Here is a 21,593-nt window from a genome sequence, read left to right on the forward strand (position 1 = left end):
TAAAATTCTTCATAAAAAGTTATTTCTGAAACTCAACTCTAAAAATTCTATATTCACGGGTTTTTTTTTATAGACATTCAAAATTCAAATTTTGACTAAATTGGTCATTTAAAAGAAGAATAACGATTTATTTATGTATACGTATATTAGTTATGTTTAACATACTTAATATACTGACGTTTTCAAAATATTTAGATAAACTTTTGCCTACTTATACTGTGATGCGTAGTATGAACTATTTTAATATAAATTAATAGTAAAACAAAATATAAGTGAAACGTTTTAGGTGAATATTCATCATACAGTACAAGTAGTAAATAGTAAAATTAATTTCTACTTAAAATAGCGATATAAAAATAAAACAGGTAATAAAATATAGTATCGATAATAATATAGGCTGGCGACTTCTCAACTCAAATTGAATCGTGTTTCGTGTAATATAATGATTTATCACTGAAATAATTGTAAGCATCCATTACACTGACCTACTCAATGACGAAGTTCACTCGACACCTACAGTACAGCAGAGCGATTACCTACTTGCTCGATTTTTTATTTAATGCTTTGTGAAAATAATATTCAATAGCCTGTGATTTATAACTTATAATAATATAATATATTATAAATAATTGTTAAAACTTCTATAAGTGACGTTTAGTAAATTACAATTTATTTACTGAATATAACTTATAGGTAACTATGGAAAATTTAATTGTTTATTTTATGCATTTAATGCACTAATTGTTGAATAAGTACTTACAAGCTAATGACAAACTATAGTCATGACACGTCGAGGTTGAACAATATAGGCCACGTGGCAATACATAAACTATTCTATATAGAGAAATACCTACATTAAAATAACTGCTTAAAAACACCTACTAATTTATATGTTAAATATTTAATAATTAATGATGATAGACATTATATCGGACTAGGAATCTTCAAACATTAATATTTTGATTGCCCATCACCTATATGACTATAATATTATTAATTATTATGTTCTGTTTTAATTTACGATCAATTAACTTATCATGACAAAATTGAAAATAGTAATCAGCACTTAAAATTTCTATCGAAACTGATTATATTTGATTATAGATATTTTAAATAACAAGGTTAAATTTAATATTATTATTATTATTTTTTTTTAAATATAAATATTCTTTGTTTGCTATAACAACAATTTTTTTATTTTTCAGACTATAATTCAATTTACTGTTTAATTCTTGACATAAAATCAGTTAGGTGGATATGAAAATGTTTGCCTAAGTACATATTATTATATTTATAAGTACGATTACCATTTTTTCGTTTCCATTCAGGCCATTGATTATAATATCTATACAATGCATTTCTAAATTTATTCAAATCTTTAATTAAACTTTAAAGATATTGAAATAGGCCCATAATACATACCCAGTTTCGCCGAACCCTACGTCAGTGCGGGCCATAGCCCCGACGTATTTTGTAAATTTAGGATAGAGCCGATTCATATTGACCAGTGACCACTTTCCTCTACACGGTACATCTTTTTTGTTGATATTATGACATTGGGCCTTTTGAAATATTTTTCTCCCTACTAGATTTTTAGGACTTAAACACCACTGTACCGTCTGTACCTACTACACGACAAGAGGATTTTAAAATAAAAATTTGGGACAAAAATGGTTTCTTCTTATTTCATTGTAACAACCAATGTAATATACATTTATACGAGGACCCTTGATGAGTTGACTCATTCGCATTGGAAAATCTGTATTCTTCCAGCGCGACAACCGTGACCAGAAAAATCATGTAAAAGAATACACCATGGTGTGGAAAACCACGACAAAGAAATGACTTTGCTTTCTCTTTCACGCAGCATCTTGGCTGAAGTTTTCATGCTCTACTTATCTAGCATATTCAAAAAACAATGATCACATCATGGACGGCTGTTCTATAGTATTTCCCTGACATTAAACACACTGTAGTACACGTTCGTCATTTCTCTTAGTATTTTATTGGTGACAAAAAAATATTCACAAATATCATACGATTTTAACAATAATAACAATTTAAATACAATAAATATATATAATATAAGAGAAATAAAGATAACTTTATACAATAATACGGAGATTACCCTTTGATTAAAAATTAACAATACCAGTTATAGGTAGATTTATAAAATAAAATTAAGTACGGTAATATGTTTATTATTATATTGGAATGGTTGTTTTGGAATGTATTAAAAATAGTATAATAGTAATATTATTCTGTTTCATAGTCTTGAATCTTAATTAATATTAAAAACCAAGTTAAGTCTTCGCATGTGCGTGCGTATGAGTATGTTGTGAATTGCCGAAGGACGTATAAACTTCACATTAAACTTAGCAATAGTATTTAGAAACCTCTTCCACTAGTTTATCCACATTTTGTTCGTTTATCTCAACAAATTTTTTGCTCTGTCTACTAAAATAGTATATATCCCCAGTATATATGTCAAACCAAAGAGCGTGTATATGCAGGTCATACGCCTCTAGACGTTTCCTAAGGAAACCATAGCTGGCAATATTTTGCATCTGCTGTAGGGTATTAACCTATAACACAAATACACAATATGTCAATTTATATTATTTACTATTGTTACCATCTATAATGATTGTAGTGTTATATGATATTATGTAGAAATGTATAAGATTTAATAGTTCATAATGGTAAGACCAATATAATACAAATAATAATATTCATTAGGGATCCACTATAAATCATAATACCTAAAACTCCTATTACTAAAATAATAGTGTGGCTTGGCGTGGCGCATTAGCTGCTACCAATCGCGGAATGCGACTGGGAGTAAGTAACGGCCACAGCTTCTAGCTCCCGGATGGGTGACCACCCGGGTTCTTAGTAGTTAAAAATCTTGCCACACATACACCTGTTTGCTACCTAACGTAACCAGTGGCGTATTTAGGAATTTGTCATGGGGAGGGTCCAGATAATTTTCAGAATACAAAGCCGTGGGGGGCTTACGGTCCATAACAACCGTAAAAACAAATTACCGTACCAAAACATTACCCTTACCACAGTTCATAACCCCTACAACAGATAATGGCCCTAGTCACCGGGTTTAATAAGATCAATAAAAAAAAAGTAATAATAATAATAGTAAATTAAATATATTTTTAATTTGTAAACTAATTTATTTATGTTATATGATTATTGACATCATGCTAAAAAATTAAATCATCAAAAAAAGCTTGACATAGTAAAATTCTAATCCCAAGTATAGAAAAGTTATTCATTAATCATAACTGAAAAAAATATTTTACTGTAAACTTGTAAACATATTTTTAAGATTTACTAAAAATGTTGGTTGTTGGTACAAGAATAAAACAATATATTACAACAAATGAGTAAGTAAAACAACGTTTTAAAAGCGTACCTATTAATATCCAAAGCTAATTTATTGCTATATTGCTAAACAGTTATTACATACGAATCAACATTTAATTTTAAAATTATTTAATATGTATACTGAAGTTTAAAACCAGAATAATTATAGATAGTACAATACATACCTGTGATAACTTATCTGTAACGGAAAACTTGTCTTCCGGATCAATGTAAGCAATGATTCTGCGTAAGGGCGTCTCGGCCTGAAAAATGAGTGGCGTGTCGAAACCTGCAGCCTCTAGCTGTTGATATTTTTCCAAAGATGATATTGCGTGCGTGCAGAGCCATGATCGAAGTGGCGACATCCGACGGTTGTCGATGCTAGCAAATTCCGTGTCCCTGAGCAGGTGCAACAAGTTCATTGCCTAAGAATTAAATGAACTCTTTAATTGATATTTGGTTATAATAACAAAGCCCACCATGAAATAAACTATTATTTAATAATATTAATAATTATCATTTATTTCCTTAATGAACAGCGACGGAAAAATAAAATCCGTTCCAATCTTTTATTTTAACTCATAGATGGAAAATGTCACAATATTTTATTTTTCTACTTATTTAAAAGTTATTATCAGCGTTTTCTACATTAAAATACAACATAAAAAAAGTAAAATATAAATTTCATCGATAATAATTCTGAAGGAAATATTTTTTTTTATGTTTGTAAAAAGTTTTAAATTTTTTTTTTTATAAAAGCTATTAATATAAAATTATTATAGCTTAACAGTTATAAGTAAATAATAAATATACATTAACGAATAACAAGGGAATGGATGAGATAAAATAAAAAATAAACAAATCTGTGCTTAAAAAAGTTTAAAAACATATTATAACTAGTAAGGCTGTTGAAAATGACTGAAAAAAAAATATTAGATTTAAATACAATTTTTGTACTGTAATACTATTTAATAAGTAGTTAGTGACCACCAATAAATTAGGAGTAACACATTATAACTATTATCTAAATACTGCAAACAGTATAGTACAACCGGATATGTAGCAAACCACAACGGACATCAATAAATCAGGATTTTTGAAGACTGTAGTACCAATTTGATTAGTAACATGGACTACGTGGTGCGGTGCAATCGAACAGATTTTATAAAATGACTTTACCTTTTATCCAATGATTAAAATACGATTACAAAATAGTGATTATATAATCACCGGACATGATACTTTAAGATACCTAGATGAAGCATCTCATTTTCAGCACCAAATAAGAACCTACGATATTTATTATGCACTAAACATAATCAAATAATACTTGACATTTTAAATGTTGTATGTTTTGAATTAAATGTCAATAGAAAAAATTTTGATATTTGGTTAAAATATTTAAAACTGTAAAATAGGTATTTAATTCTATAAAACTTGAATAATTTATCTAAATTGACAGAATAGAAACTAAATATATAACAAAAAATATTAACGAATTTACTAAAATTCAATTAGGTATACCTACTGTATTGGTTCTGAGTTAAAACAAGTGAGTATTTAAAATTAATTAATTCTTTGATGTTAGATGAATATTTTTTATTTACAGGGATTTATTTTTAAAAATAACATTACTTTGCAATCAGAATGCCCGCAAACGATAACATGCCTTATATCGTTGTGTACACATCCTAGTTCCAAGGCTGCTGGTTCACATGTAGTATATTCGTCTAGGAAATGCTGCGAATGTGGAATCAAATTTCCAGCATTTCGAACTAAATATCATAACATAAAATTTTTAAAATATATTATATATTCATTAATACATCGCAATATAACACCTCATGGACGTAAATATGCATATAACTTATTAGTTAATAATGTGATTGCTAATTAATATATTACAAATATACAATTGATTAAGTGAATTTATTTATTGTAGATCACGAGATGAGTCAATGATTTATTAATTTATATGTTAAACGTATATAAGTAAATCATCACTGTTATTAATTTTGATTACATATCATAAATCATAATACTTATATTAATATTACATTATTACAGTCAACTCTTGATATTATATGATTCCCTTATTAAAAATGTAATAAATATAAAAAGAATCCCAAAATAATATTAAAGATTTGAATAGCATCTAATGTTAAAAAATCTAAAAATAATAATAATGATGTATTCTAAAATAAATTATAATGTATGCTGCTCCTGAGTTATATAACATATACTAACCAATAAACATATCTCCAATGTTGGTTTCAGTAAATCGGGCAGGCAACATACGGCTGTCCATGCAAGTGAAAAATAAAGCTTTAGGCTGAAACATATTAAATAATGATTTAAAATTATATTTATATTTTATAAAAATGTACGATTTATAGTTACTATTAGGTATTAATAATTATTTACAATAATATCAACTAGAACAGAGTAACAGACCATGTTTTAACTTCCACTTATCTTCAAAATCATATATCTTAAATGGAGGATTGATACAGAAAATGGCGGTTTAAAGTCAACCAAAATGCATACAACATTCACCCTCAAACAAGGCCAATGTCTGGCAATAAATCTCTATGATATCCAAATTCCCTCAACCTCTACGGTTAAATATCTCGGACTAACAGTTGATCGCCGTCTCACTTGGCACACCATATTAAAACTAAACGGTTGCAGCTGAATTCCCGACTACGCATGCTTAAAACACTCCTCATTAATAATAAACAGACACAAACTTAAACACTTAACTACTAATTTATAAATCCTTACTCAAACCTATATGGACCTACGATATACAACTATGGGACAATGTCAAAATCTAAAATCTTAAAAAAATCCAAACGTTTTAAAATATTATATTAAGAAAAATTACAGACTATATCCCCCGTAAATATAAAATCACACCCTTCACACCGATCTCTGTCTAAAAACCGTTCAAGAAGAAACAAAATACTTCTATAAGCGTTTTCATGATCGTCTCGGAGTCCACACAAATCCATTAATTCATGCATTTATTAGCATCAAATGAAATTTCTGGTAATCCTCACCGACGACTAAAAAGCAAATGGTGCAGAGATCTCCTAAACAACTAAAAAACAAATGATTAAAGAGTAGTAAAAAAATAGTCAATATGAAGTGTCACTACTAGCTACTAGGTAGCTTCTTCCAACAACTCATTCATTATGTCACTATAAATTAGCCCATATTCTTATTATGCCTCATGGTACAAATAGTATATTTCTTATAAAAATATACATAACTCTGAAACTATAAAAAAAACATTATAGTACAGTTATAGTTAAAATATTTTGATAATAATTTATTTGCTTGATAAATAAGATTTAAGAACTACTGACCAAAATCAATATTTTGCCGTAATAAAATATTAAAATGTATCTTACTATTCTTTTGTGTTTAACGTTCATAAAATATATAATAATAGGTATTTTGGTTAACTAACCGCTTTTCATCTTTATATATTAAAATATTAATACTAAGTACTTGATTTTAATTTATTATAATATTGTGCTTTACGTTTCTATACAGTTAAATACATTTTAATATGTATTAACTTTAATCGTGTATTTAAATTTAAAATATCTGTAAGTTCAAATGTTCAATATGTCTCTGAATTCGAATGGACAGGCTATATAGATATTGTCTACTCTGATACTCATGTCGTGTTTGTTTAAATTCATATTGTATTCCTTACTCGTTTTTGTAAGATCTGATTCTTACTAACTATAATGAAATTTCAGTTTTTTTCCAAATTTAAAACAAAATTATACTTAACATGTTAACTGCAGTTAACATCGACTGATTATTAACATTAGCTGTGGACAATAGTTAAATTTTAATACAAATCTGAAATCTTTTTTTTTAAGTTCCCGAGCAATTTAAATCATAAAAATCTAATAATTATAAACATACAATATAATAATTATAGAGTATAGAATATTACAGTTTTAAATTTATGTTATAATTTATAATTTATAAATAAGTGATTGTGTTTCTGAAAAAGTAAAAACTATGCATTACGAAATTTATTTAATATTTGTAATAAAATGTGAACAAATATCACAATAAGTTATTTTTTTTAGTTTTTATAATTTTAAGGTACTAAAAGTCTAAAACAGAACTTCTCCTGAACTCTGTAACATTTTGCGGTGCTAAAATCACTGAAAAACTTATGTAGAAATATAAAATTAAAAATTATTACACAGTTTTCACTAATGTAAGTATAGTAGAATATACTGCATATAAATGACACACGATAACTAAAACAATGTGAGTGATGATTTTATTAACGAAATTCTTGAAAACGTGTCAAAACTAATAAAAAACTTTTTTTTATAATAAAAACAGTGATGATTTTAAAATGATTTACAATTATTAATGAATAAATACAAGTGGGTTACTGTAATGGATGGGATTAAATTTGAATCCAATGATATTATATCATTGTATACGAAAAACGATTCTGAGCGAAGACCGTTTATCTGTCTAGGATATATTATAGATTATTTAAAAACTTCAAATGTTAGATTTAAAACAAAATTTTTTTATGAATTTCTAGCTAAAAAAATGTGTGAATTTTCGTGATTTTTACGTATTTAGTCAAAATTTGAACTTTAAATGCTTTTAAAAAAAAATTGTGACTGTATTTCTTTTATTTTTCAACTTCTATTGTAAAAATATGTTAGGAACCTTGTATTAAATTTTCAAATCTTAGATCTAAAAAGAAAAATTTTTATGAATTTCTAGCTTAAAATAATTTGCGAATTTTCGTGATTTTTACGTATGTTGTCAAAATTAGGTAAGTACGTCATAGCTATCTACAGCTTCCATAGATAGGGTGCTAGGCATTAATTTCCCTTCACTCACCTCAAAGCAAACCATGCTAATATTTTATTTTATGTTGTTTTACTTTTTATTGAAAGTAATATAAATTATTATCAGATAAATTATTAAATAATACAATTCTAAAAACAATTCTGAGCGGATTTCAGTGCACTAAATACCGGAACTTGTATTTTTAAATGTGCTTAGAAAAATTACATAGGTTATGAACAAAAATTATGTATTTGAAACGCATCCACCCAAAAAATTAATTGGTGAAAACTGGCTATTATAATATATAAAATAAATAAAATATTGTAGATGTATATTACAGTATAACCCAAATCTCACATTTGTCATCGTTATAAAAATTATTGTCCAACAGTTTTTTGCAACCTTAAGTGGACATCATACGATGGTTTGTTTTCTCTGTCTCACGCATGTGGAATACAACAAAAACAAGTTCAGGAAGGTCAGTCAAAACTCATAAACAATTGGAAAGTCATTTTAGATTCGTAGCGCTAAAACCTACTATACAAAATATTAATTTAAACATAATATTCAATAGCCTAACTATATTGTTTCTAAAAATGTGTTACCTACCTTGAGTCTTAATAAAATATTATCCCAATTTATTCTAAAAATCTATTTAAAAACTTTAACTTATACACTTATACTCTATGATGATCATAGGTGTATATATTAGGTATGAACGGCGTGAGTTGAGTGCAAAAAAAATGATATACAGAACGCTCGTTATCCTTGTTTATATTCAATATTGTATTTTTAAAAATTTACCTAAATCATAATTAAATTAAATTAAATTAAATATTATTTTAAAATACTTTCGTCTATAGTACCTGCCTACCTATTATTTATCCGATCTAATTTGTAAATTCTGTGTAAATAATATATGTAATAATAAATAATGATTAAAATCGACTCCTAGGTCCTAGCTATTATCACTTTGATACATGCAATAACAGATAAGACTAGTATAAAGTCAAAAATAAATTTAAAATATTACCTAATTAGAATGGCACAAATTGAGTTAAAATATATAACGCATCGAGATAATTCTCAAGTTTATTTAAATTAAAAAAAAAAATTATTCATTCTATACAATATAGAACGAATTATAAATTATTAGGGTTTCCTCATTCTACAAAGAATGAGATGGAAAAATTGAATTTATATCTATATTCATATTTTTTTATGGTTTCTTTTGTTTGACTCTATATTGTATTAATTGAAAAATTTCCAATTTCAATTAATTATACGATTGAATAGTGAATACCGATATTAACTAACCAAACCAACCTAACTAAATATTATTATATATAAAAATCTCTTGATTTTAAATACAGTAAAAATATTTTTAAAAGACTAGGGAAGTCACTTTGATAATTATTATAGTGTTAAAAGAAGTTATTGTAATTAAATGTTTATTTAATTTGAATTCAATAATTTCAAATAATTGTGTACGAAAAACGATTTTAATTGAAGGCAGTATGTCAACTTATAATATTAGTTATATTACTACTATAGCGTATACTATTAAGCTTCCTAACCTAAATTTACACTGTTGTAGTATAGCTATTAAAGTAATTTACTTAACTATTGGATACAATTACAATAAGTTAAATTAATTTTTTCCAAAAAATCATGTCCATAAAATATAATAATAATATTTAAAAATCACAAGTACCCAAAAATCGTATTTTTAAATTACAACAAAATATCTATTTAGCTCAAATTTAGTCTTAAAATGTCATTAAAAACTTTGTATATTCTTCATTTTTAGATTCTGAGCAGAGTGAGGAATGTATTGATTTTAACATGATCATCAAATTTTTTGGGGCAGTAAAAGTGCTTCGATTTTCGACTTCAGTACCTATACCTTGTTCGATCAGAAAGTTAATCTTGTTGATATTTTGGGGGGTCAAAAGTAAAAAATTCTTAATATTTTTCTAAATAATCGGAATAAACAAACTAAAAATTAAGGGAAAGACGGGAAATTTTAAGCACAATCAGTTTTCGACAAAATCGATTTTGGTTTTTGATGTAACAAATGACCATAGATTCATGAAATTTTCACCGAATTATATATGTTTATATATGTATATTTTGAGTGAATTTTAACAAAATACGTAAAAATCACAACAATTCGCTAATTATTTTAAACTAAAAATTTATAATAAATCTTTTTTTTTAATTTATGATATGAAAATTATTAATAATCTATATAGTATGTAATATATCCTAGACAGATAAACCGTCTCCGCTCAGAATCGTTTTTCGTATACAATGATATAATATTATTGGATTCAAATATAATTCCATCCATTACAGTAACTTACTGTACAGCAGAGCGACATCCACGTCGTACCCGCTTTTTGTTTATAGTTTGAAATATTTATGACAATCCACGTTTTAAATTTTCAATCGTTTGATATAATAATTCAACAATTAATAAAATTTTAACTACAAAATAATACGCACATTTTCGAGAATTTTATGAAAATCTTTAAAAACTGAACTTCAGACGCTCATAAATAATTATTTTCGATTTACAATCAATTTTTTTTTTAATTTTCATCAACTAACTTGTGAGTAACCTCGTATCAATTTTCAACTTTTTTTACAGAGTGAAAAATTTGATATCGTGAATAATTAAAAAAGCATATATTTATTTTTAAATGTATATTTAATGCGGATAATACGCATAAATGTTATGTTTCAAAATGCTATTATAAATATTTTTTTTTTTTGAGTTACCTACGCCAGGAATCAAAACATATTTTTTTGAAAACTGCAATGTTTTCTCAAGTTTTTCTCAATTTTTCAGAAAAATCTCAGTTTGTCCTTAATTGTTTGTTTGTTTGTTTTTCTGGAAGTAATTAACTTATAGTATAACAATAAAAATATTATAGTAGAATAATTAACTAAAAATTAATTTTTAAAAAAAAAGCGGGTAAGTCGTGGATGTCGCTCTGCTGTACAGTAGGTTACTGTAATGGATGGGATTAAATTTGAATGCAATGATAGGTATCATTGTATACGAAAAACGATTCTGAACGGAGATGATTATGTCAGTCTAGGATATATTATATTTAAATATTGTCATATATTCTATTTTGAGACAAATAAATTATTTTTCAATTAGGACGCATTTTGAATAAGGCATGGTTAGTCAATTTTTCCAAAAACATTGCATGTAGTTATCATAATTCATAATACTTTATATTATTATAGATATACATATACCTGGTTTAAGGATAAATCGTTATCATTACGCGATTTCGTAAAAATTTAAAAGTCAAACGCTCAAAACATTTTTTCTATAATAACGCTTCAAATTTTCTCTATAGCTATTTGAAGCAAAACTTATGGAAAACTTAGTATTAAATTTTATAACCTTAACAAACAATATTATGAGTTTTGAACTAAAAAATAATTTGCAAATATTCATGGTTTTGAAGAATTTTTGCAAATATTTGAAATTCAAATGCTAATAAAAATTTAATTTGAATTTCCGGTGGACATTTTTTTTGTGATAAAGATTGACAAATTTTTAAGGAATCTTGTATTAAATTTTCAAATCTTAGATTTAAAGAGAAAGTTTTTTATGAATTTCTAGCTAAAAACAATTTGCGAATTTTTGTGATTTTTACGTATTTTGTCAAAATTCGAACTTTGAATGCTTATAAAAAAAATCGTGACTATGAATTTCTTTTATTTTTCAACTGCTATTGTAACAATATATTAAGAGCCTTGTATTAAATCTTCAATATTTTCTACCCAAAAAATAAATTTTTATCGATATTAATTTTAAAAAAAACTAATAATGATCGAAAATTGCATATACCTATGAATGTACAACATAAGTCAAAAATTTTTGAAAATTTCATGGCGGATAGAGTATACTTATAAAAACATTCGGTGAAAATTTCATGTAACAATGGTCATTTGTTTTAAAGTTACATCAATAATTAAAATCGATTTTGTCGAAAACTTATTGTGCGTAAAATTTCCCGTTTTTCCCTTAATTTTTAGTTTGTTTATCCCGATTATTTAGAAAAATATATAAGGATTTTTTACTTTTGACCACCAAAGTACCAGCTACATTCACTTTCTGATCGAATAAGTTACTGAAGTCAAAAATCGAAGCACTTTTACTGCCCCAAAACAAGATGACAGATACAAAAAAAAAATATATTCATGGTTTTGACGATTTTTTGTCAATATTTGAACTTCAAATGCTTATAAAAAAAATTTGTGCCTATGTATTCTTATAATTTTTTATTCACTACAAGAATAACTTATGAGGAACTCTGTATTAAATTTTCAAGTATTTTTATAGGGCCAAAGAAAATGCCAATCTTAATAACTGATAAAATTTTCAAGACTTATACTTTTTGAATAATAACAAATATTTAAAATCGTTTCAGGATAAATCGTTATCGTTACGCTATTTCGTAAATATTTAAAATTCAAACGCACTTAAAATTTTTCCTATAATGATGCTTCGAGTTTTCTCTATAGCTATTTGAACGAAAACTTATGAAAAACTTAGTGTTGTATTTTTAATTCTTAGTTATAAACACAAAAAATTTTATGATTTTTCAACTTCAAAATTACTTGCAAATTTTCGCATTTTCGACAGATTTCGTAAAATTTTGAACTATAAACGCTTATTAAAAAAAAATTGTGACTTACGATTTTTAATTTTTTTTAGCTACAATAAGAACAACTTATAAGGAACCTTGTATTCAATTTTCAAGTTTTTTTGGTCGTCCAACATTTTTTTACCGGCACTTCAAAAAAAAATTCTCAAAAAATTTGAAAATTTCAGTGGTTTATAAATAACTCAAAAAAAAGTCAAAAATTTTTGAAAATAAACTGTATATATAAATCACCAACATTAACATTTGGTGAAAATTTCAAGTATTTACAGTGATTAGTTTTTGAATTACAACCATATAAAAAAATCGATTTGGTCGAAAACTGATTTTGCGTAAAAATTCCCATTTTTTTTTGTTTTTCTTGATTTTTTTGAAAACTGTTGGAAAATGTTTACTTTTGACCTCTATAATGCACCAAGGATATTCACTTTTACATCGGAAACCACCCCCAATGTTTGAAATCGAAGCTTTATTTCGACTAGTTATGCTGTACACAGACACACACAAAAAAAAAAACACACATCATTGTAAAATCAATACATTCATCACTTCGTTCAGAATCTAAAATATATTGGAATACAAAATATAATGTTTTTATATTGCAGGTACTTTAATATAGGTATGGACGGTACGGTCCAATAGTTGAGTTTATAATATATTATATTAAATTGTCAAATCAATGTACCTTCTTAATGTTCTATTTTCTATTAGTGATTTATACGTTTAAAAAAAAAATGGCAGTAATATGCAAGCTGAATATTTAAGTAGATTTCACGGCCTATTTAATTTTTGGCAAAAACTATAGAGCTAAAAATCATACCAACATAGTAATTATGGACATGCAGGGGCGTCGTTATTTCAACTTGTTTTAAAAGTGTGTCAAATTTAAGGATTTCTGTGCGATTTTATCCTCTACGCCCTACGGGGAGCGGAGTACTTTACAAAGTTGTTTTTTGTCACTATACCACACTGCAGCAATGTCCCTTCGACATAACGACGCAAATATTAAAAAAGATCATAGATATTAAAATAAAAATTATCGTCTCGAATTTACTTTTGAATAATGATTATATTGTAAGATACAAAAATATCGAACAAATATTGGCGCTAAAATCGAATTATATCCGTCCGACCGGCACACAGTAAGTGCTAAAATCTTACTTATCAGTGACCACACTAGTACACGACCATATTATTTATCTATCACTACGGTCCAAGTACACATTTAGGAATTTTATTGGGTGGGAGTGGGTGGGACTAATAGATATTCCTATGCTTCTCCTTATACACACAAATACTGAAATATACAATTATCACTAATATTTACTTTCGTGACATTGACAGTCGTCAGTATCAATAGTTATTTTTATCGACAATTTCGATTAAAGGCGATGGTCTCCGACCAATCGACCTAACCACTAGTATATATATATTTAAAAAAATTTCACAGGAAAAAAATCAATTATTGCGGTTACCAACCAAATGCCAAGAACCTATTTCGATTGACAGAGAGAGAACAAAAAATTTTATTAAAAAAAAAAAAATCAAAACCAAAATACTATGACAATGTCTGTATAATATAATATTAAAAAAAATGAGGAGGGGGATTCAATCCTAAAGCCTGACTGGGCGTGCCACTACAAAAGTCCATGATATAAATTTATTTATTTTGTGGTGATTTAATTTAGTATTATAGATATTATTATTATTACATGCGATATTATTATTAATTTTATTATTATTATCTTGATAAGTGCGGTTCGGACAATCGATGTAGTATAAATTGTAGTCCTACGAACCAATTAATTTAGTCGCGACCGTAGATGGTACCGTGTGACTGTCGACGTCCTAACGATTTAAGGTACCTTCATTTAAATATAAACTATAAATTTTTAATTATTATAAATTAAATATGTCGTTCCGTTAACCGTACGAAATAAATGATTTTTCTTAATGTGTATTGGATGTAATAAGTTTGTTCATTTATCTCTTTCTTTTATACGCTCCGGTATAAGTAAGTTGGTCTTTAGTCTTGTACCACAATATTGTATTAATAATTCTATTATTATCTATTATCTATGATGGGTTCACAAAGACTATTATAGTCGAGTTATAGTTTACTAAAAACAATAATTAATATTTGATAGGTATGATTAAAGTTTCCGCCGAAAACACAATATTAATATAACCATTAACCAGTTTTACAATTTGCAAGCATCAATGCTTTCTGCGGTAAACGGGTAGTTTGTACTATAGATTCAAGATTGAGTACATATTTAGGAAAATTGTATTTTTACAATATTTTATTCAATCTGTTGCAAAAAAAAAAAAACAAAAAAAAAACGGAGGAAGTGACAGATAATAATGAAATTAAAAATTAAAACAAATATATAGAGATAAGCCTTCCAGTGGGTTTTTAAGGTAGAACTAAATCGGGAAATATATCTTCATGAAAACATAATATTGAACTGCTCAAAACTTTATACCGCGAATCGTGACCACAATCAGTACCAATATGAATTTGATGACATGAACATAACCATACAATATATTATACTCTAAAATACCCTCAATGATGATATACCATACACTATGAACCACAACCAGACAAGTAAACCTTAACTTGAACATTTTTAAATTCAAATCCTAGACTCCCTTTTCGGATTTGGAATGTCACACTCCAAACGACTAATAATCCACCTCATATTTACATGAACAATATTCTAATTCCGCCCACAAATGACTTAAAAATGTTAGGCTTAAACCTAAACAATCAACTAAACTGGTCCAAACACATAAAATTTTTAAAAACTAAGACCAAATCAAGATTAAATGTAATCAGGGCCATTTCCAATCGAGCATGGGGTGCTAACAGCATCATCATAATGAGAACATATAAAAGTCTAGTACTATCCGTCATAGATTACGGTTCCATAATTTACGGAGCAGCCCCTGAAGCAATCTTAAAACCATTAGATCCAATCCACAACCAAGGAATTCGACTGAGTATTGGCGCATTTAAAACCAGCCCCATACCTAGCATTCTATGTGAAGCAAATACTCCTCCACTCGAAATAAGACGAAACATGCTCACCTATAAATTTGCACTTAAAAGACTAGCCGACAAGAACAATGCTATATCACCATACCTTTTCAACACTTCACCTCCTTCATTACACTTAAAAAAAAATCAACCAATATCTACACGAATTAAAAAATGGCTTGACACAACAAATACACCACTGCCTAAACTGCTCTCCCCTACGCCCTACATATTCCCCCCTTGGAAAATGAACCTAAACATCAACACCTCAATGATCCAAGAAATCCAAAACATAGAGCCGTCCGAAATCCCTAAACTTTTTAATGACATTATACTTAAGAATTTCTGTAATCATAAAATTATATACACCGATGGATCAAAATGCAACGTCAAAACAGGACTAGCTATAATCACAGATGAAGAAACCTTTAAGTTCTCTTCACTGGAGATTAATTCTATTTTCACCATCGAGGCACTAGCGATCCTGAAAGCCATAGAACTAACTGAACAAAATTGGAAAAATACAAAATCTTTCTTAATCGCCAGCGACTCCCTTAGTTCTATTCTAGCTATACAAAACCAAGGGACATCAAATGAAATAATAAAAAACATACAAGAAAGAGCCTCTTCCCTTGCCCCCCGTTCGGTAACCTTCATGTGGATTCCTGCCCACAAAAACATACCAGGAAATGAAAAAGCTGATGTAGCAGCTAAAGAAGCCGCCTCCACCAACATCAATACCCCCAAATTAGACCTTTCGTCTTTCAAGGACACCGCCCGAAACTCCTTAATAAATAGCAAAAAGATTCACCAACGACTCTGGGACCAGGAACTGAACAACAAACTACATCAAATAAAACCTTTTCTGTCACCTAACCCAAATCCTCCCTCAAGTACGAGAAGACAACAAGTAATATGGACACGGATGAAAATTGGACACACTAACATCTCACGCGTACACCTAATGAGAAGAGAGCCGAGACCAAACTGCGAACTATGCAACAACGCACCGATTTCCACAGCACACCTACTCCTGGAATGCCCTAATCTATCTGAACAAAGAAAAATCTTTCCACACTTAACATTAAAAGATATTTTAAGTATAGATAATTTTAACCTCCTAATAACATTCCTTAAAATAACTAATCTCTATAATAGAATTTAAATAATTATATATTACTGTTACCTATACCATTAACACCATATACCTGTATTATACTGTACTTCCTTTATTTAAATATTAATATTAAGATGATTGTAAATAACTTGTAAACATGTTTTTCCGGCTAATGACTTTATTGTTGAAGCCTTATCATTAATAAAAAAAAAAAAAAAAAAATTCACATAGGAGTATAGGACAAATAATTTTATCGTAGGATGAAACAATTCATTCAATAAATTGTTAGATTGACTCATCTAAGTTTCTGGAGTAATTTACGATCTTTGCAATTAGATGAATGCATGTCATGTAAACGAAAATATAAGAAAATTTCGACACACACACAAAAGAATTCACGAAACCGGTACACAGCCACACAGGACGAAATACGAGTAAAAATAAAAAATACACAATTTCTTGAAATAATTTGTTATATTTTGAATTTTTATATTATGTCTTACAATCGACAGTGAGTCAGTGAATATTTTAAAAGTTCACGAAACATGTACGTAGCACGAATTTATTATCATCATTACTATTATTATTAATAAGAGGACATAACACTTACATTAATTGTAGTCTCTCCCTCTCTCACAATTTTACACTCTTACATGTGCGTAACATATCAAGTTTACGCTTAGTATATCACGTTTAGCTTCGTCAATTTAAAAATTTGAGTGAATCGAGTCGATTCAATCGACCTCCTCTAGACACGGGCGTCCCCAGGGGGAGTATGACGGGGCATTCCTCCTAGAATTTTAAATTCTTTTTCCAACGCATTATCTATGACGCGCCAATTTAGTTAATTTAGATTACTTTTAAAATATAAACATAAAATAATCTTCATTTATTTTTAAATAAATTTTACCCCCTCCCTCCTAGAAAATGTCTGGGGATGCCCATAAAGTTACACGTGATCTATTGAGGCCTGAGGGTAAATTTGGTATGTTACGCACTTGAAAGTCACAGAGGCGACAATTAGACGTCCTCATAATATTATTTAAGTCTGTCAACTACCTGTGTTTTGAAATAAAGAAATTATGTAAAATGTATACTTTTTTTTCTGCCTGAAATAAAACAAACTGTCCACCATAATATAAATATATTGACAATTGTTGTTAAACAGACAAACTTTGCGCGACTTTCATTATTTTTGGATAACCATACAAATTAGTGTTCTACAACCCTCACAGCACTTCGCACCACTTCTCGGAAATCACTTAATTAGGGACCCATATAGTCACCACGATCGTTATCGCCGTTTGCTGGCAACACTGAGTCAGAGAAAACTTTCTTCGTAAAGACGATAAGCGCGAAACGCCGCACGTTTCCTGATGATAACATATCGTCAATTGATACCATAGTAATAGTGGTAATAGTATCGATAACCGTGGTGACAGTTGTGACTTTGTGAGTTCCGGTGGTGATATTTATTATTTCCATGCACGTTCTATAACGTCGTTTCAGCAGCTAACAAAATTACTCATTGACAAGACGACTGACAACAGTCAACGCCTCAACGGCAATAAATTGACGAGGCAATTAGTAATTAGGTAAAGCATATTAAAATAATAATAGACGCAGCGTCTCGTAATTATTAATGTCCACTAATTGTGCCCCTTCTCCTCCACAAAAATAATTCGCGTCTCACAGGGACCCGATGTCGTCCGTAGTTCGTGTTTGACCTTACCTCCGGGTTGTTTTTCACCTGGACGAATTGCTCGACCATTTTCGCCCTGTTCGTCCGCCTGTACTTCATTATGCCTCGAAATATTCGGTCCATATCGGTCGCCCCGCTCTACGTCGGACCACTACTGTTACATTGACCACCGCACATTGCCCGAGCTCGACTTACCGGTAACTACTAACTACTGCCTTTAAAAAGTTCAAACGACGTCAGCGGCCGCTTGTTGCTGTGCAACGTGAATCATAATGCCGTAGCCGGTCGACCTCTCGACGCCCAAGGGCGTTCGCCTCCTCCGCCTGCCTTGATTGTGATCGAGCGCGCGCACACTTGCCGTATTACCGCGTGTGAATGTAAATTGTAATTTGTAATAATTTGTAAACACACGCGAGTTTTATTCATTCTCGAACAATCTATGATGTATTTCTTTTACCACAGTCGTAATTAATAATTAAATATTAAAATCAACAGAGAAAATAAATCATGACTGCTCGGCGGAATCAAACACTTGTTGAAGATCAAATATGCGAGCTTGCAACGATAGGAAAGCTTTCATTTAGGTATTGAACACTACGCGGTGTCGGCTGTACACGCGTTCTTCTGAGTAGTTCCAACATAAGTATCTTACTGTTTTATCACTGAAAATTCACATTTTTTTTTCCTTAATGGTAACATGTAAAATTTGTAGAGTAATCATTTAAATTTGTTTATACTTATTTTGTTTTTGAAGGGCAATAATTAAATTTAAAAAACATTATTATTAGGTATTATGTTTTTATTAATAATTGGATTTGGCCACCGTGGACTAAATTTATTTTTCAAGTTTTAAATTATAATACAATTTTAATAATTGTACATTTTGTCTAACAAATTTTTGCGAAGCCGAGTTTTGCAATGCTTTGTTTATTAGTTATAAGCAAAGAAACACAGATTAACAAATAAAAAAAAAAAATAATAATTATGAAATTCCTTACAAAATGAAGTATGATATTAGATCAGTTTTCCTTTGCACTTGCCTAAAAGCAAATTATGTATTTATGATTCCTTAATTTTCCTTGAAGATGAAAAATATGTGATAGCATGCTACCTACTTATAATATTTATAATTTGTTTTTCAAATATTTATCATATTATTAATAAGTTTATTCAATATTAATTATTGATAGTAATTCAAACGTAATTTTATTTACAGACTTTACAATGGAACAGAACGTAGACGAAATCCAACAGAACTTGTTAAAATTTGGTTGTTGTCGAGTATGTGCAGTTAGACACTTAACAAAACCTTCTACAGTTAATGTTAAGACATTAATTGCTGCATCAGAACAGGAACATGATGAACCAAAACGTCTAAAAAAAAATCCTTGTATAGCATGTCTGGGATTATTTCAAAATCCACAAAAAGATGATATCATCAATAAAATTATTTCTTATTTAAAAACATCTAAATATGATTCGGATACATTTAATTTAGCGTTTAATTTACCCATGTGTACTATTATTCGTGGTCATTCAATAGCATTATATGTATCAAAATTGAGAATAACATTCAATCCAACGTTTCCTACAGCTTTTGTTTGTGCCAAAGACGCTTGGAAATTAATGGCTGAAGACGCTATTGTAAAAGCTACTGGTAAACGTTTTGATGTGCATTCACCATTGCTAGTTACTGTAGATTTTCATTATGAGGATATAAAAGATGAATGTGATTGTTTAAATGCAATTATAAAATTAAGTAACAAAAATTTACAAAACATTTTATCTCAAATGGATAACAATGATTTTGTTAGTCAATATGGTGAAATGCCATCAGTACCAGAATCAATAATAGAATTCAAAAGTGTAGATGCTAGACATGAAAGTGTATATATTGCTGGTCGTTATAATAAGTGGTCTAGGACCCTTTCTCAAACACCTTGGATAGTAGACCAAGAGAGAAGACTAGAAAGTTCAGTTGAAGAAATAATATCTGATCCGATAAAAAAACGTGCATTAGCTGATGAATTTAGATTCTCAGCATCTGGTAGGGAAGACATTGATGTCAGAATGTTGGGAAGAGGAAGGCCGTTTGCCATCGAATTAGTCAATCCAAAACTAACTAAATTCAGTTATGAAGTATTGAGGGAAATTGAAAATGAAATAAACACTAATCTACAAGTGACTGTAAAACACTTGCAAAATGTTGTTAAAGACCAATTGAAAGAGTTGAAATCTGGTGAAGAATTTAAAATTAAAGTATATAAGGCTCTTTGTTACGTTGAAGGAGAGTTACCAGATATGGAAAAACTCAACAACTGTGCTCCTTTAGAAATATTACAGTACACACCAATCAGAGTATTGCATAGAAGAGCTAATATGGTCAGGCCCAGAACTATACACTCAATGAAAGCTGTAGCAACCAAAGTCGGTGTAGATAATGGTTGTTCATTTTTCAATGTGATTTTATCCACCCAGGCTGGTACATATGTAAAAGAATTTGTTCATGGAGACTTTGGACGTACAAATCCTTGTCTCAGGACAATTTTGGAAAATGATGCTGTTGATATATTAGCTTTAGATGTTTTAGATATTGAAATTGATTGGCCTACACCGGTTAAGTACTAAAAACATAGTTTACTATTGGTATACAGAATAGGTTAAACTTAACCTCCTCTGTGATTGATATTGAGTACTGAAAACATTTTTATATTTTTAAAATTAATATTATAAAATTGAAATAAACTATGGTTTAACTTTCTTACACAATTTTGTACTTATTCAGGTTATTTAATTTTCTAACTAAAAGGT

The 21,593-nt window shown here is 28.7% G+C and overlaps 2 protein-coding genes across 4 annotated transcripts; one reads left to right on the top strand and one right to left on the bottom strand.

Moving 5' to 3' along the window:
- Positions 1–1,982: 1,982 nt before the first annotated feature.
- CAHbeta (carbonic anhydrase beta) lies at positions 1,983–18,955 on the bottom strand. The gene is made up of 5 exons (XM_015510546.2): positions 18,813–18,955; positions 5,629–5,713; positions 5,017–5,156; positions 3,567–3,806; positions 1,983–2,585 (listed from the first exon to the last, which is right to left on the bottom strand). Exons 1-5 carry the CDS (start codon positions 18,903–18,905, stop codon positions 2,376–2,378), a joined length of 768 nt encoding a protein of 255 aa, XP_015366032.2. The 5' UTR covers positions 18,906–18,955; the 3' UTR covers positions 1,983–2,375.
- Positions 18,493–21,551, top strand: Pus10 (Pseudouridine synthase 10). Of its 3 annotated transcripts, none has more exons than XM_015510544.2 (2): positions 18,493–18,675; positions 19,999–21,551. In XM_015510544.2, the coding sequence occupies exon 2, from the start codon at positions 20,007–20,009 to the stop codon at positions 21,408–21,410; it is 1,404 nt and encodes a 467-aa protein (XP_015366030.1). In that variant the 5' UTR covers positions 18,493–18,675; positions 19,999–20,006; the 3' UTR covers positions 21,411–21,551. The 3 variants fall into 3 exon arrangements, with proteins under 3 accessions (XP_015366030.1, XP_015366031.1, XP_015366029.1); XM_015510545.2 differs by lacking the exon at positions 18,493–18,675 and adding an exon at positions 18,838–18,979; XM_015510543.2 differs by lacking the exon at positions 18,493–18,675 and adding an exon at positions 19,176–19,366.
- The last annotated feature ends 42 nt before the right edge of the window (positions 21,552–21,593 follow it).

This window comes from Diuraphis noxia, unplaced genomic scaffold, assembly GCF_037042655.1.
Source record: "Diuraphis noxia isolate RWA-SAM2 unplaced genomic scaffold, SU_Dnox_SAM2 contig0002, whole genome shotgun sequence".
In the NCBI taxonomy this organism is placed as follows: Eukaryota; Metazoa; Arthropoda; class Insecta; order Hemiptera; family Aphididae; genus Diuraphis; species Diuraphis noxia.

Coding starts and splice junctions, on each gene's coding strand:
- CAHbeta (XM_015510546.2), bottom strand. CDS start 18,905: ATGGACCGAATATTTCGAGGCATAATGAAGTACAGGCGGACGAACAGG. Junction 5,714..18,812: donor AGGTGAAAAACAACCCGGAG/GTAAGGTCAAAC, acceptor AATATGTTTCAG/CCTAAAGCTTTATTTTTCAC. Junction 3,807..5,016: donor GCGGGCATTCTGATTGCAAA/GTAATGTTATTT, acceptor TTTAATTCTTAG/GCAATGAACTTGTTGCACCT.
- Pus10 (XM_015510544.2), top strand. CDS start 20,007: ATGGAACAGAACGTAGACGAAATCCAACAGAACTTGTTAAAATTTGGT.